At 41.9% G+C, this 17,626-nt stretch overlaps 1 protein-coding gene across 2 annotated transcripts in view; it reads left to right on the top strand.

Moving 5' to 3' along the window:
- Positions 1-17,626, top strand: part of stk3 (serine/threonine kinase 3 (STE20 homolog, yeast)) — a 448,082-nt gene that overhangs the window by 298,486 nt on the left and 131,970 nt on the right. For both annotated transcript variants that reach the window (XM_060823879.1, XM_060823880.1), the window contains one exon: positions 1,610-1,735. In XM_060823879.1, the coding sequence (XP_060679862.1) occupies positions 1,610-1,735 (126 nt within the window). The remainder of the gene's footprint in view (positions 1-1,609; positions 1,736-17,626) is intronic.

Genomic DNA, 17,626 nt, shown 5'->3' on the forward strand with positions numbered 1-17,626 from the left:
TCCTTAGATGGCTACAGGGTGTGTCTCTTCGAAATAGAGACAGACTCCCTACTGCATCTGGCTGTAGTATTGCACAATGCCAGGCATCTTTGTCTTATAACTGACCTCACAAAGACGCCTCTCTATCTGAGAGATTTATTGATTTATAGGGAAGTCTGTAACTAGATCTGAAAAATGGCTTCCTCAGCACTCAATCCCCATGGCAATGTGAAATACATTAGCCATGTATTTAGGTAGAAATGCTAATTGGTGATCCTGAACCCAACTCTCTTTTGACATTGAAATAAATTGAGAGTTTATGGCACAGCTGTTAACAAACTGATACTTACAGCACCTTTCTGGGATTTTTGGATAGCTGTGAGCTCAGACACCTTTGTCATTGACTCCAAATGTAAATAACTTGCACTCTGATCTAAGTAGAACAGTGTAAACCTTCATTTTAAAAAAATACGTTCATTTGATCGCTAATAATCAAATCCCCAAGTTTACTTCCAGTCAGACATCAGGACAGGTCCTTCTAAAATTAAATTACACTCCAAAAGCATAATTGTCTTACGAATCACAGAATTGCAACAATTTGTTCAGCTAAATAAGCATGTTTAACAATAAAGTGCCCGAAACCTGTTGGTCTTCGAGAGCAAGGAGTTGACTTTGACTGAATGTTGCAGACTGACACATTCCAAGGTCCAGGATTGTGTGCTGAGGGATGCACTAACGCTTGGGGCAGCTGCTGTCAAGGCGCAGTGGGGAAAGACACCATCTAAAGTCTTTCAGTCAAACCTTAATGGGGGTCCGTGCCTCAAATATATAGTCTTGTACAAGTAAGAAATGCCTTTGGTTTGTTTACTGGATCGGGCCAAACTCCAATGTTTGTTTGTTTCTTCACATGCTACCATTCGGAACCAAACTGCTTGGGTGACTGTGTACGTATGTCAAGACATTTTTATGAATAAAGTGTATTTTTGAACTAAAAAAAATATGCCTTTATATATCAAAATATCCCGAACAGAAATTCACCCCTGTACAAGATGATGTACTTTCTCGTCTCTGTCCACTTCTTGCCAAAAAAAACATGTTCTTGCTCTCTTCTTAAGATGATGATGATACATCAAGTATGCTAGCAGCCCTCTGCTACCTCACTGAAGGAGTTGTCCTTCATACAGAAGTTCAATCCGTAACTGTTGCAGTACAAGTTAGTAACAATCTAGCCAGAACAGCAATATTTTTACTTGTCATCGATGCCGATGCAGTTTCAAAAGGGACCACATATTGAAGGCAGGAGTGGAAACATTGACTGTTAGTCCATCTCTGTCATCTGGGCACTGTGAAAGTAATTGCAGAATCCATGCTGCCACTACAGAAAACTGAGTAACAAGCAAGTGTTGGTGTATCCCCAGTGTGCATTTGTTTATTGAACCAATGAATGACTCGAGGAATCCTTGATATTTTATAATTAATATTTTACGTTTTCATTAATATTTTACCTTCTCAAAGGGAGATTTATGGCAGAGGGATTAATATGTCAATACATACTTCATCTGATTGTTTGTGAGTGTTGCATGTTAACTACTTATTAATCAGTTTGCTACATTTCCTTCTCTTGCTACAGCACAATTTCATTAAAAATGCCAAATCAGTGTCAATTCTGAGAGATTTAATAATTGAAGCAATGGAAATTAAAGCAAAAAGACATCAAGAACAGCAGAGGGAACTCGAAGAAGATGATGAGAACTCAGTAAGTGTGGCAATAATGCATTCACATTATTTGATGCTTATTTAATCTAGTTCATCTCAGTACCTTTCTACAAATATGATTTGATTGAACTCATTTTCAAAAATAATTTGTTTGAAGTAGTTCAGAAGAATTAAATTATTTTATTTAACATTGCTTTCCATACTGACCTGCACATCTCTGGATTCCTTGGGCCCATACTATCTGGAGACAAGAGGATAAACAGCTTGCTTGTAGAATTCTTCCTATCCCATTCTATAATTGCTTATTATTCAGCTTCATGACTTCAGATGTTGCACCCATTTGACTTGTGTGCTATTTCAGCAAATATAAATTCCATACTTAAAATACAATATTGAGTATGTAACACCTATACAGATTGTAGGTATGTGTATGCAAGGGAAAAAGGATAAGGTTCTGGATACTTCTGCTGAATAATTAGATAGAAAGAACTTACTGCATTTACCTGCTCTTGCACTCTAGTACAGTGACGCCTTGACTTATGAACTTAATCCCTTCTGGGACCCGGTTCGCGAACCGAAAAGTTCGCGAACTGAATCAATTTTTCCCATTGTTCGGAAAGCATAAGAATGCTTGGACGGCTGTTCACAGCGCACGCGCCAAAGACAAACTGAATGAGATCACGCAGGGCCCGAGAGCTTTTGCATTCAACAATAGCATAGCAAAGCAGAACAATGAAACCACGTGGTTGCACACGGGCTTTTTGCATTTGTACCTTGAATTTCGTACATACGTTGAAGAAAGTTTTACGTACAATCCTGTTCGTAAACCGATTTGTATGTGAACGGGGTCGTTCGTATGTTGAGGCGCTACTGTACTTTAAATGTGGGGGCTGCTTATGGTCCCAGACATGGCCACTGCTGCCTCTGACACCATTGGGAAGACATAACTGCTTGCCAATCTGGGCTGAAGCCCTGTCTCCAGTCAACTAGCGAGTTTCTGTGGGGCTGCTGTGATTGATTCCACACTAACTCTTCCAGTGGCAGTGAGGGAAATCTTGCTGTCTGAAAAATCCTGCCCATGAAGTTCTTGAAATTGCAAAACTAGTTTAGATGTTAAAAAAATTATTATTCTCTTTGCAGGGTGGAACAGTGGCACAGTGGTTAGCACTGCTGCCTCACAGCGCCAGGGACCTGAGTTCAATTCCAGCCTCGGACAACTGTCTGGTGGAGTTTACATGTTCTCTCCGTGTCTGTGTGGCTTTTATTGGGTGGCACAGTTAGCACAGTTGGTTAGCACTGCTGCCTCACAGTGCCAGAGACCTGGGTTCAATTCCCGCCTCAGGCGACTGACCGTGTGGAGTTTGCACATTCTCCCTGTGTCTGCGTGGGTTTCCTCTGGGTGCTCCGGTTTCCTCCCACAGTCCAAAAATGTGCAGATTAGGTGAATTAGCCATGCTAAATTGCCTGCAGTGTTAGTGTTAGGTGCAGGGGTAAATGTAGGGGAACGGGTCTGGGTGCGTGCGGGTTGGTGTGGACTTCTTGGGCTGAAGGACCTGTTTCCACACTGTAAGTAATCTAATCTATTTGTATTTGAGTTGTTACTTGCAGAAAACTATTCATTGTTGGTTCCATGAGTGTCATGATATTTAGTTTGCAGTGGTTAAAAATGACATTGAGAAAAAGAGGTGTTACCTCAGTTCTTTGAGATAGATGCTTTTTGTTGTGGATGTAGTTTCATTTTTAAATGTGCACATTTTAAAGTTGCTTTGAATGAATGAACATAACATGGCATTTGCTAAAATAAAGCTACTCAGAGTAAATGGCAACTGTCACAAAATGAAAGAAACATTCATTCAATCATAGCACATTATGTATCCAAAAGGGGATTCATTCAAAAGATATCCTCAATATCTAATTGAGAACAGTTAATAAATTAATAGCTATAGTATCCTGAAATTATCCTTACACAGATGAAGGGTAACTAAGGAGATGGGAATGCACTCTGACAAAATGGCATGTTTTGATAGCTGTACTGCTTTGCTGAGGTAATTGTACAGGCTGTTTTAATTAAGAAAAATTACAAGCAGAGCATTCTACAGAAGGTTAATTCCAATCTCAAAATTTAAATGTTAGTTTAAGCTTCACTGCACGTGGTTGGTTTTTTTTCCCTTATGTGTTTTTTGAAGTATGATGTGAATTGAATATCCAATGTGAGCAGCTGCACAGGAGTGATCCGTTGCCTGGCAGCTTGTGGGAAACATTTACAAATATTTATACCACTGGACCCTCAAAGGGATTGACTGATAATTTCTTATTTTATCTGCAAGCCTTGAGGTATTCAGTCAGTTTGTTTTGGGATATACTGCCATAAACAGTCAATGAAAGCAGAAAAAAACTGTTCAAATGAAGAAGCTACAAAAATAGATGAGAAGAATCATTGACACCATGATGAATTTTTGTAAACCAGTGATACAAGTGGGCAGACATGCCAATGTACATCGTAGTTGAAGGGAAGAGGGACTGAAGCAGAGCTCCGCTCACACATGTACTCAAGCACAAAAAGCAAGGAAATCTGTACAAATGCTGAAAATCTTGGCAGCAGACATTGATTGCCATCGAGAGTTTTAGTGATTGAAAACAGCTGATGCAATTATAAGTCATTTTCGATCATTAGAAATTAAAAGGTGGTACAGGAAATGACCTGAGGTTTTTTAACAATAAGTTGAAAAATGTTGGTATGCATTACTAGTGGTAGGACCACCTATCCAAGGAATCCCTTAGGTGACTACAAACACATGACAAATCAACAATGACAGTGGGACATATTAAGGTGTAATGAACACTGCACTGTTCCATTGTAAATTCTTCAACATAACCAGTGTATCAGTGGTTTGACTCAGATTATAGTTACTTTTATAATGTCCTCAATTTTATCAGGAATTCAAATGTACTTCAGTTTCATGATTATTATCTGATTCATGTTAGTGAGTCAATTTTTTTTCTGGAGGTTCATAGTACAAATTTCCAACTATTTTTTAAAAATTATATAATGAACTAATTCATATTTATAAATTAAATAAAATTATGTACATGATAGCCTTAACTAACAATCCTAACATTATTTCTATTAGATTGTCTTTTAAATAAATGAAATACAAAAGATAATAAAATCAACATGATGTTTTGTAGGAGAAAGAATGCAGTGGATGATTGGCTAGTAGTTCCAGCAGTAAAACTTTGTTCTCCTATTCGAAGGACCTTGAATCTCATCTTCTGCTGGTATGCGCAAGTCTTGCCAGTTTTTAGCTTTGCTGCTGGATAAAACACTGCAGGGCAGTTTACTGCTTCATCCCAATGACGTTTGCCAAGAATATTTTAAACTATTTCCGGCAACTAATGTCACATAATGAATCTAGCTTGCTGAGCCTATTTTTCAATGCAAAATTGAACCATGTATTCTGTACTGTACACTTGCATGTCACTTTGTACACTCTGCTTATGAATTGATGAACAAGTAAAGGTACAACTGAGTACTTCAGCTTCATGGATAATATATGCAATTCTTCTGAAAGGACAACTATTCTACTATTCCTGACAGCAAAGGCAGAATTTTCCCATCTTGAATTAAGACAGAATGCACACAGTGAGAAATGACCCCTCTGTTGTGTGTACAGAAATCCCATCACTGTTTCGGCTTTTCACTGTTTACCCAAGGGCAATGGAAGGACCAAGCCTCAGAACTCATCCAGTTCAATTAGCAAAGCAGTTTGGATCATTGTAGATGCAAATGTGTTGCTGGTCAAAGCACAGCAGGTCAGGCAGCATCTCAGGAATAGAGAATTCGACGTTTCGAGCATAAGCCCTTCATCAGGAATAAGAGAGAGAGAGAGCCAAGCAGGCTAAGATAAAGGGTAGGGAGGAGGGACTAGGGGGAGGGGCGATGGAGGTGGGATAGGTGGAAGGAGGTCAAGGTGAGGGTGATAGGCCGGAGTGGGGTGGGGGCGGAGAGGTCAGGAAGAGGACTGCAGGTTAGGAGGGCGGTGCTGAGTTGAGGGAACCGACTGAGACAAGGTGGGGGGAGGGGAAATGAGGAAACTGGAGAAATCTGAATTCATGAGAACGTGGATCATTGTAGAACCTGTCCATGATAGGTTTACCAATTTCCACTGAGGTGATGAGAGTTTAATACGTATAGGGAATCAGACCAGCTCAGTAGAAATGGGGATAGGGTCAACTGTAAGCTCATGTAAGAAGATGTGGATCAAAATGGCAGAGTAGAACATGACTGACAGCTCCTACCCAATTACATAAAAGTATGCTGAATTTTAAAAAGGGCATTACCAGCCTAACCTGCACTGGGAGCCATGTCTATTGCTACCTCTGAAAAATAGAAATTTGAACATTGACAACTTCTTCCCCAACATAACTACAAAGGCAGCCATCTCTGGGATTTTGCAAATGCAGATTCTCCAAGAAACACTAAACAAAGATTCCTCTGGATGCTTTTCCAGAATGCAAGCAGAGTCAGCTTCAAAGGGAAATCATGTCTGACTAAGACATTAAAGTTTTTTGAGTAAGTCTCAACCCAGAGTGGATAAAAGGGAACCAGTTGATATGTTGTATTGGGACTTCCAGAAGGCGGTCAACGAGGTGCCTCACAAAAGGTCAAGTCATACGATAAGGGCCCACAGTGTTGGAGGCAGTATATTGATATAGACAGAGAATTGGCTAATGAGCAGGAAACAGAGAATAGGATTGAAGGGTTCTTTTTCTGGATGGTGACCTGTGACTAGAGGGTCTCCACAGGGATTAATGCTGGAACTGCAACTGTTTACAATAAATATAAATTACTTGGAGCAAGGAAGTGAATGTATTGTTGCCAAATTTGCAGACAACATAAAAGTAGCTGGAAAGGCAGATTATAAAAGGGATACAGTTTACAAAGAGATAAATGAGTGGGCAAAAAGGTGGCAAATGGAGTATAATGTGGAAAAATGTGAAGTTGGTCATTTTGGAAGTGAGAACAAATGCACAGAATTTTATTTCAATGAAAAACAAACTGCATCATTCCTGCATTTAGCCTGCATTAGTACTTGAGGCCAGAATATTGAATATTTTTAAGAAAGAGTGAGTTCTTGGGGCTAATGGGATCAAAGGGGAGAAAGCAGGAACAAGGTACTGAGTTGGATGATCAGCTTGATCATATTGAATGATGGAATAGGCTTGAAGAGCTGAATGAGTCAAGATTAGAGTGGTGCGGGAAAAGCACAGCAGGTCAGGCAGCATCTGAGGAGCAGGAAAATTGATGTTTTGGGCAGCAGCCCTTCATCAGGAAGGGCTGGATGGCTTGAAGGGCTAAATGGACTATTCTAGCTCCAGTTTTCTGTTTCTGTGATCTTCGCAGTACTTATCCTTCCCTTATTATGTACCCTAGGTAAGGTAACTGTGCTTTTGTTAACTTATTTTTGGCAAGATACATCACCAAATCAGCTGATTCTAATCTTCAAAATAGATCTTCAAATTGTTCCTGTATTTCAGTACTTACATAAGCTAAACTATAGATTTGGATAAATGGCTACCATGTGATTAATCAATCTCTGGAAAATGGCTGGGTTATTTCTTAGCCCAGATAGTATCATTTGGGACTCAAAAATACTGTCTCTGGTGTGACAAAATCCAATATTAGGGTGTTAAAGGAAACAAAAATGTGCATTAGTAAGCACTCTGTCATTTCCAACTGCTTCAAAAACCTGCTGTGCTTTTCCAGCACCACTCTAATCTTGACTCTGATCTCCAGCATCTGCAGTCCTCACTTTCGCCACTTCAATATAGTCTTCCAAGTGAGGAATTGGACAGGAATTTAAATTTTCATATTGCATTCACCTTTCTAGAGTTAATGTAGAATCTGATTGAACCATCAGGTTTAAACACAAAAATTATTGGGAAACTGCAGTTTTGTTGTTTTGACTGAGTTCAGATCAGTGGTGGATTGGATTTCTGCTTCTATTTGGGCCTGTTTCTCTGGACTAAAGCAATAAGGATGCTGTTTTATAGAAGATGATACACCTACATCTACATCATGTATAGCTTAAGGTTTACATCCCTGTTTGTCCCAGCAGACTCCCTTAAATCCTGTAAGTAGCCATTTTATGTTCCACCATTCATTTGCTTCCGAGTTTAAAAATATAGTGTCTAATTTCTGTAGTAGTTCAGTGTTCGCAAAATGGGTAGTAGAATGATCAATTTGTGAATTGCTCAGGCCTTTACCTATGTCATTCTCACTATCCCTTTCATCCAGCACTACCCTTACTTCCTGATGTATCTGGACCTGCTTATCCACCTTTGGTGGTGGCACTTCTTTGACATATTGATGTGATGCAAACTATTATTTATCTGGCAGTCTGGAATATCGATTAAATAATCTACTTGCATTTCTTCCTGATCATGATGTTCTAAGGTGTTCTTGAGCTATTTTGTAGGCACCTGTGAGAAGTAAAGGAGGACATTAGCCTGGATGATATGGAATTTGTACGGGTGGAGCTGCGGAACACCAAAGGAAGAAAGATGTTACCGGGAATTGAGTACAGACCACCACACAGTAGTTGTGAGATTGGGGATTGTATCAAACAGAAAATTAGTGATGTATGCAGTAAGGGTACAGCAATTATTATGGATGAATTCAATTTATATATTAATTGGACAAACTAAACTGGTAGCATTGCGATGGAGGAGGATTTCCTGGAATGTATGAGGGCTGGTTTCCTTGACCAATATGTCCAGGAGTAAAAAATGAGGTCTGCAGATGCTGGAGATCACAGCTGCAAATGTGTTGCTGGTCAAAGCACAGCAGGCCAGGCAGCATCTCAGGAATAGAGAATTCGACGTTTCGAGCATAAGCCCTTCATCAGGAATCAATATGTCCAGGAACCAACTAGAGAGCAAGCTATCCTCGACTGAGTATTGTGTAATGAGGGAGAATTAATTAGCAACCTTATGATGCAAGATCCTTTCGGGGAGAGTGACCATAATATGATAGAACTATTCATTAAGACGAAGAGTGACATAGTTAAATCGGAGATTAAGGTCCTGAAATTTAAGAAAATTAACTTTGATGTTATGAGGCATGCATTGGTTGGAATAAGCTGTCCAAGGATACTTAAGGGGTTTGACAGTGGATAGGCAATGGCAGACATTTACAGAACACATGGATGAATTTCAACAATTGTACATCTCTGTCTGATGGAAAACAGGGAAAGTGGCTCAACCATGGCTAACAAGGAAATAAGATATACTGTTAAAGCCAAAGAGGAAACACATAGATTGGCCAGAAAAAGCAGCAAGCCTGAGGACTGGGAGAAATGTAAAATTCAACAGAGGATGACAAAGAGTTTAATTTGAAAGTGGAAAATAGAATATGAAAGTAAGCTTGCAGAAAACATAAAAATTGACCACAAAAGCTTCTATAGATACGTGAAAAGAAAAAGACTGGTGAAAACAAGTGCAAGTCCATTGCACTTAGAATCAGGTGAATTCACAATGGACAACAGAGATGGCAGATCAGTTGAACAAATACTTTGAATCTATCTTAGCTAAGGAGGGCAACAAATATCCTTCTGGAAATGCTAGGGGACAGAGAGCCAAGCATGAAAGAGGAACTGAAGGAATCCTTATTAGTGAGGAAATGGTATTGGGGAAATCGATGGTATTAAAACCCAATAAGTTCCCAGGGTCTGATGCTCTGCATTCCAGAATACTTAAGGAAGTGGCCTTAGAAATAGAAAACACATTGGTGATCATTTTTCAGCATTCTATAGACTCTGGAAGAGTTCCAATGAACTGGAGGGTAGCTAATGTAACCTCACTTTTTAAAAATTGAGGGAGAGAGAAAGCAGGGAATTATTGGCTGGTTAACCTAAATCAGTGGTAGGGAAAATGCTGGAGTCAGTTATTAAGGATGTAATAACTGAGCATTTGGAAAGCAATGATAGAATCAGTCCAAGCCAGCATGGATTCATTAAAGAGAAATCATGCTTGACAAATCTTCTGGAATCTTTTGAGGATGTGACCAGTAGAGTGGACAAGGATGAATCAGTAGATGTTATATATCTGGACTTGCAAAAGGCTTTAGACAAACTTCCATGAAAGAGATTAGTAAGGTAAATTAAAACTCATGGTATTGGAGGTAATGTATTGATGTGGATAGAGAACTAGTTAACAGACAGCAAACAGAGAGTTGGAATAAATGGATCTTTTTCAGAGTGGCAGGCAATGATGAGTGTGGTGCCACAAACTTCAGTGCTGGGACTCCAGCTGTTCACAATATACATTAATGATTTGGATGAAGAAATTTAATGTAAATCTTCAAATTTGCAGATGACACTAAGCTGGGTGGCAGGGTGTACTGTGAGGACAATGCTAAGAGGCTGCAGGGTGACTTGGACAGGCTGGCTGACTGGGCAAATACTCGGCAAATGCAATATAATGTGGACACGTGAGGTTATCCACTTTGGTTGCAAAACAGGAAGGTAGATTATTATCTAAATGATGGTAGTTTAGGAGAAGGTGAGGTGCAGTGACATCCGGGTGTCATGATGGAACAATCGCTGAAGGTTGGCATGCAGGTGCAGCAGGCAGTGAGGAAAGCTAATAGCAACAGGTTTTGGGTATAGGAGTAGACATGTCTTATTGCAGTTATACAGGGTCTTGGTGAGGCCACAACTTAAGTATTGTGTGCAGTTTTGATCTCCTAGTCAGAGGAAAGACATTCTGGTATTGAGGTTGAGTTCAGCAGATTGATTCCTGGGATGGCAGAACTGATAAAATGAAGAAAGACTGGATCAACTGGGCTTATACTTGCTGTAATTTAGAAGAATGAGGGGGGATCTCATAGAAATATGTAAACTACTGATGGGACCAGGCAGGCCAAATGTGGGAACAATGTTCCAGATTTTGGGGAAGTCCAGAACTAGGGGTCACAGCCTAAGAAAAGCAGTGGTTAGCACTGCTGCCTCACAGCGTCAGTTCAATTTCCACCTCAGGCCACTCTCTGTGTGGAGTTTGCACCTTCTCCCCAAGTCTGCTTGGGTTTCCTCCGGGTGCTCCGGTTTCCTCTCACAATCCAAAAATGTGGCAGGTTAGGTGAATTGGCCATGCTAAATTGCCCGTAATGTTAGGTGTAGGGAATGGGTCTGGATGGGTTGCGCTTCGGCAGGTCGGTGTGGACTTGTTGGGCCGAAGGGCCTGTTTCCACACTGTAAGTAATCTAATCTTAAAAAAAAGAGGATAAATCATTCAAGACTGAGATGAGAAAGCATTTCTTCACTCAGGGAGTTGTGAACCTGTGGAATTCTCTACCATAGAAAGCTGTTGCGGCCAGTTTATGAGATATATTCAAGAGGGAGCTGAACGTGGCACTTGTGACTAAAGGGATCAATAAGTATAGGAAGAAAGCGAGCCCGCATACTGAAATTGCATGATCAGCCACGATCATACTGAATGTTGGTGCAGGCTTGTAGGGCTGAATGGCCTCCTGTTGCAACTATTTTCTATGTCTCTATGTGAGAAGCTTCGGGAAGGGCAGAATATATAGGGCAGAGTCCTACTAGAAATAGGCTAAATGTCATTTTTGTCAAGTTTCATCAAGGGTTTTTGTCTGTGACCACGTGTGTTTTCTTGAGCTATTGTCCCAAACTTGCCTCATTAACTATGTACTGTTACCGTACAGTGCCGCACTCATTCGATGCTAGCCTGATTCTCCAACCTGCCATACGTGGCAGTACTCTCCACAGCCAAGTCATCCTGGGATTCTTTAAATGGCCTTTGTACACCTGGTCATACACTAGAAGCCCATAGCTGCCCTGCACAGTTTGTGACATTTACCCCAGACATGGCAGCTAAAGGGAAATTGAAATCCTGCTGGACAGACAGAAACCTGGAAATTTTAATGGACAGAGTGGTGCAAAGTTGGAATTGTGGAGGTGGTTGGTCATTTTCATTCCCAGACCAACAAGGGAAGCCACAATACCTGACACTGTCAGCTTGGTCTGAGATTGTCACCTGGGTCAGTGCAATCTTAACCATCCTGCGGAATACCTGGCAGTGTAGGAAAAAGGTCAATGGCCATCTCTACTCCACCAAGGTTTGATTAGGTTCCCTACAGTGTGGAAACAGGTCTTACAGCCCAACAAATCCACACCAACCTTCTGAAGAGTAACCCACCCAGACACATTTCCCTACATTTACCCCTAACTAATACACCTAACACTAAGCAATTAACATGTCCAGTTCACCTGACCTGCACATCTTTTGAAATGTGGGAAGAAACCAGAGCACCCAGAAAAAACCCACACAGACATGGGGAAAATGTGCAAACTCCACACAGTCGCCTGAAGCGGTTAAGTGTCACCATCTTCTTTCTGCTACTTTGCATTGACTATCTCTGCTATCTGCACCCAATTCCTACCAAGTCTCATGCACTGCAACTCTCATTGTTGCATGCAACATATTCCCTCACTTACTGTCAACCACCCAATACCCTGAACTACTAACCCTCACAGTATCTACACCTCCTCCTCATTCACTCATGATACCTCACGACCTTTGCCCTACATGAACCAGTGCTAACTGTTCAAACTGTACTCAAGTCCACAAAAATTATTAAATATGAATTCTTTATATATTTACATAATTGTTATTATCCATTTCTACTGGCCATGCGCATCTCCAACGAGTTTAAGACCTTCACTTTAGAAAAATCCCTCAATGGAGTAGATTTCATGTGCCAGAATTGAACCCTTCACTCTCAGAAACTTAGGTGCAGTTTCGATTACCTGTTATACAAGCTGCACACATGGAGAACCATCTTGGGCAGTCCAAAATGAACTCTATTGTTCGACGAATTACATCAGTTTAGGTTATACACTCATAAATGTAGTAACAAATTCATTGCTTGTATCATCAAAGAACTTATCACCCTCAAAGAAGCATTGATTACATTAACAAAGAACTAGCGAACTGCTTGTGTTAACAAAGAGTTGTTTACACTTATGATGTATGTTCACTGCACTTCACATGCAATCTGTTAGATATTTTAGTCCACTCCTTCAGCGATATTTTAACACACCTCACACTAGGTAAGACTTGAACCCAGACCTCTAGCTCAGATGTAGGTATACTGCAGGAAACTCAAGCAGTTTGTTATCTTGTATCTAAGCAGTTATTGCACCAGCTTAATCCTCTCTTTTGTACCCTACCTAAGTGTATCCTGTGTCTAAGCTTTGCTACTATAGCTCTGCAATTATGAGTAAATTTACCCATGCAATCCAATGACTGACTCACGCTCCACCTGCTTTTACTGGTCTTTTACCTCACGTTGTCACAGTTCTCCAAATCTCATGAAGAAATCATGACCATTTTAAGCCTTGAAATGTGGTCACAATGGAAAAATGTTTAGTAAGAACTGACTTGGACAATCAAAGATGGTTACAAAGCAGATGGTGCCACTGACTAGGTTTCCATCTGGGAGCATGGCAGTTGGGATTGCACATTATTTTCTCACCATTTAATTCCCAGCATGTATTTCTAGTTGGTGATGCTGTTGTCAGGTGCACCAAGTCAAAACATTACTTCCTAAGGTGTTTCTCAATCCCACAATAATTATCCTGCTCCAGAAGTGCTGTGCAGAAGCAGTTCTTCCTCTTCAATGATACCATGGAATAAGTCCCCAGTGATATGGTTATGAACAGCACATTGTGAGCAGCTGTTGAATCCATATATCACATGCAGGAATTCAGCATAAAATTGTCTTTTTTTCAGGTGACCTACAACAACTATTTCCAAAGATTAGGTAGTGTAAGACTGAGTGTTAATTGTATAGCCATTATCTTATATTAGTATTTGTATCGTGAATATGTGAGTGCAACACTCATAGAGAAGTTTAGATATAATAGAGGTGAGGCATAGAGGACTTTGAACAAGAAGGGATGAATATATTGTATGAATATGAAGTCACGAGGTGAGGTGGTGATTTGGCTCCCTACCAGTCAGTTGCAACAAATATTTTTATTTTTTACCACACAGCAAACATACTTGAATTAACTCATAAACATAATTAACTCGAATCGAAAGGAAGGAGCCAATTTACAAGATTTTCTGAAGTGAAATAAAGCAGAATTGTATTACCTATTGACCCAAAGCAAATGCATAACATAAGCCAGACATACACATACTCAAACATAGGTAGTAGGCATGAAAAGGATGGAGAGTGTCTGTACAGACTGGAAAGTAAAGATAGTTGCAATTTAAATTTCTTCGAGTCCTTGAGGTATTGGATTTTAAATCTGAGCCCTGACTGTTTAACTGTTGTCTTGTTTCTTCCATTGTGGTGAATTATATAGATCTTGAGTTCTTTAGTGAATAGTTGTTGATATAAGTGACTTCTTCACTGGTTTTTGAGATTAATAAGAGAGACTGGCAAATAAGTTCTTTTTTACAAATCAATGTTCTCATATCTGTGTTTTGCTATTCCTTTGTGGATTCTGGTGTCTGGCATCATTGTTATTTCAATATGGATGCACTGCAGGTGACTTTAATCCCACTTGCAATTTCTAGAAAGATGTGAATCAACTGGGAGATAGAAATCTAAGTTTTTCATTGTCCTTAATAATGCACTGAAGGCTAATTAATTTGTTAAAAATATATAAGTGTAAGAAAATCCTGTCACAAACAAAATCAGAAATTGCTAGAAAAGCTCAGCAGGTCTTACAGCATCTCATAGAGTCATAGAGATGTACAGCATGAAAACAGACCCTTCGGTCCAACTCGTCCATGCTGACCAGATACCCCAACTCAATCTAGTCCCACCTGCCAGCACCTGACCCATATCCCTCCAAACCCTTCCTATCCATATACCCATCCAAATGCCTCTTAAATGTTGCAATTGTACCAGCCTCCACCACTTCCTCTGGCAGCTCATTCCTTACACATACCACCCTCTGTGTGAAAATGTTGCCCCATAGGTTTCTTTTATATTTTTCCCCTCTCACCCTAAACCTATGCCCTCTAGTTCTGGACTCTTCAACCCCAGGGAAAAGACTTTGCCTATTTACCCTATCCATGCCCCTCATAATTTTGTAAACCTCTATAAGGTCACCACTCAGCCTCAGACGCTCCCGAGAGAACAGCCCCAGCCTGTTCAGCCTCTCCCAAAGCTCAAATCCTCCAACCCTAGCAACATCTTTGTAAATCTTTTCGGGATAAAAAATGAGGTCTGCAGATGCTGGAGGTCACAGCTGAAAATGTGTTGCTGGTTAAAGCACAGCAGGTTAGGCAGCATCCAAGGAATAGGAAATTCGACGTTTCGGGCATAAGCGTGAAGGGCTTATGCCCGAAACGTCGAAAATCTTTTCTGGACCCTTTCAAGTTTCACAACATCTTTCCAATAGGAAGGAAACCAGAATTGCATGCAATATTCCAACAGTGGCCTAACCAATGTCTTGTACAGCCGCAACATGACCTCCTAACTCTTGTACTCAATACTCTGACCAATAAAGGAAAGCATTCCAAACGCCATCTTCACTATCCTATCTACCAGCGACACCACTTTCAAGGAGCTGTGAACCTGCACTCCAAAGTCTTTTTGTTCAGCAACACTCCACAAAACCTTACCATTAAGTGTATAATTCGGGATTAATGGTGTTGGAAGAGCACAGCAGTTCAGGCAGCATCCGAGGAATAGTAAAATTGACATTTCGGGCAAAAGCCCTTCAACAGGAATACAGGCAGAGAGCCTGAAGTGTGGAGAGATAAGTGAGAGGAGGGTGGGGGTGGGGAGAAAGTAGCATAGAGTACAATAGGTGAGTGGGAGAGGGTGGAGTGGATAGGTGGAAAAGAAGATAGGCAGGTAGGACAAGTCATGGGGACAATGCTGAGCTGGAAGTTTGGAACTGGGGTGAGTGGGGGAAGGGGAAATGAGGAAACTGGTGAAGTCCACATTGATGCCCTGGGATTGAAGATGAGGTATTCTTCCTCCTAGCATCTGGTGGTGAGGGAGCGGTGGTGAAGGAGGCCCAGGACCTCCATGTCCTCGGCAGAGTGGAAGGGGGAGTTGAAATGTTGGGCCACAGGGCGGTGTGGTTGATTGGTGTGGGTGTCCCAGAGATGTTCCCTTAAGCGCTCTGCAAGAGGCGTCCAGTCCTCCCAATGTAGAGGAGACCGCATCAGGAGCAACGGATACAATAAATGATATTGGTAGATGTGCAGGTAAAACTTTGATGGATGTGGAAGGCTCCTTTAGGGCCTTGAATGGAGGTGAGGGAGGAGGTGTGGGCACAGGTTTTGCAATTCCTGTGGTGGCAGGGAAAGGTGCCAGGATGGGAGGGTGGGTTATAGGGGGGCATGTACCTGACCAGGTAGTCACGAAGGAATGGTCTTTGCGGAAGGCGGAAAGGGGTGGGGAGGGAAATATATCCCTGGTGGTGGGATCTGTTTGGAGGTGGAAAAAGTGTCGACGGATGATTTGGTTTATGCAAAGGTTGTTAGGGTCGAAGGTGAGCACCTGGGGTGTTTTGTCCTTGTTACGGTTGGAGGGGTGGGATCTGAGGGCGGAGGTGCATTATGTGGACAAGATGCATTGGAACCATGTGGAAAGGGAAATTGCGGTCTCTAAAGTAGGAGGCCATCTGGTGTGTTCTGTGGTGGAACTGGTCCTCCTGGGAGCAGATACAGCGGAGGTGGAGGAATTGGGAATACGGGATGGCATTTTTGTAAGAGGTAGGGTGGGAAGAGGTGTAATCCAGGTTGCTGTGGGAGTCGGTGGGTTTGTAAAAATGTCAGCTTCAAGTTGGTTGTCATTAATGGAGATGGAGAGGTCCAGGAAGGGGAGGGAGGTGTCAGAGATGGTCCAGGTAAATTTAAGGTCAGGGTGGAATGTGTTGGTGAAGTTGATGAATTGCTCAACCTCCTCACGGGAGCACGAGGTGGCACCAATGCAGTCATCAATGTAGCGGAGGAAGAGGTGGGGAGTGGTGCCGGTGTAATTACGGAAGATCAACTGTTCTACGTAGCCAAGAAAGAGACAGGCATAGCTGGGGCCCATACGTGTGCCCATGGCTACCCCTTTGGTCTGGAGGAAGTGAGAGAATTCAAAGGAGAAATTGTTAAGGGTGAGGATCAGTTCGGCCAAACAAATGAGAGTGTCGGTGGAATGGTACTGTTGGGGACGTCGGGAGAGGAAGAAACGGATGGCTTGGAGGTCCTGGTCATGGCGGATGGAGATGTAGAGGGATTGGATATCCATGGTGAAGATGAGGTATTGGGGGCTGGGGAAATGGAAGTCTTGGAGGAGGTGGAGGGCATGGGTGGTGTCTCGAACGTATGTGGGGAGTTCCTGGACTGGGGGGAGATATCATTTATTGTATCCGTTGCTCCCGATGCAGTCTCCTCTATATTGGGGAGACTGGACGCCTTCTAGCAGAGCGCTTTAGGGAACATCTCCGGGACACCCGCACCAATCAACCACACCGCCCTGTGGCCCAACATTTCAATCCCCCTCCCACTCTGTCGAGGACATAGAGGTCCTGGGCCTCCTTCACCGCTGCTCCCTCACCACCAGACACCTGGAGGAAGAACGCCTCATCTTCTGCCTCGGAACACTTCAACCCCAGGGCATCAATGTAGACTTCACCAGTTTCCTCATTTCCCCTTCCCCCACCTCACCCCAGTTCCAAACTTCCACCTCAGCACTGTCCCCATGACTGTCCTACATGCCTATCTTCTTTTTCACCTATCCACTTCACCCTCTCCTCCCTGACCTATCACCTTCATCCCCTCCCCCACTCACCCATTGTACTCTATGCTACTTTCTCCCCACCCCCACCCTCCTCTCACTTATCTCTTCACCCTTCAGGGTTTCTGTCTGTATTCCTGATGAAGG

The sequence above is a fragment of the Hemiscyllium ocellatum genome, chromosome 4, assembly GCF_020745735.1.
Source record: "Hemiscyllium ocellatum isolate sHemOce1 chromosome 4, sHemOce1.pat.X.cur, whole genome shotgun sequence".
Classification (NCBI taxonomy): domain Eukaryota; kingdom Metazoa; phylum Chordata; class Chondrichthyes; order Orectolobiformes; family Hemiscylliidae; genus Hemiscyllium; species Hemiscyllium ocellatum.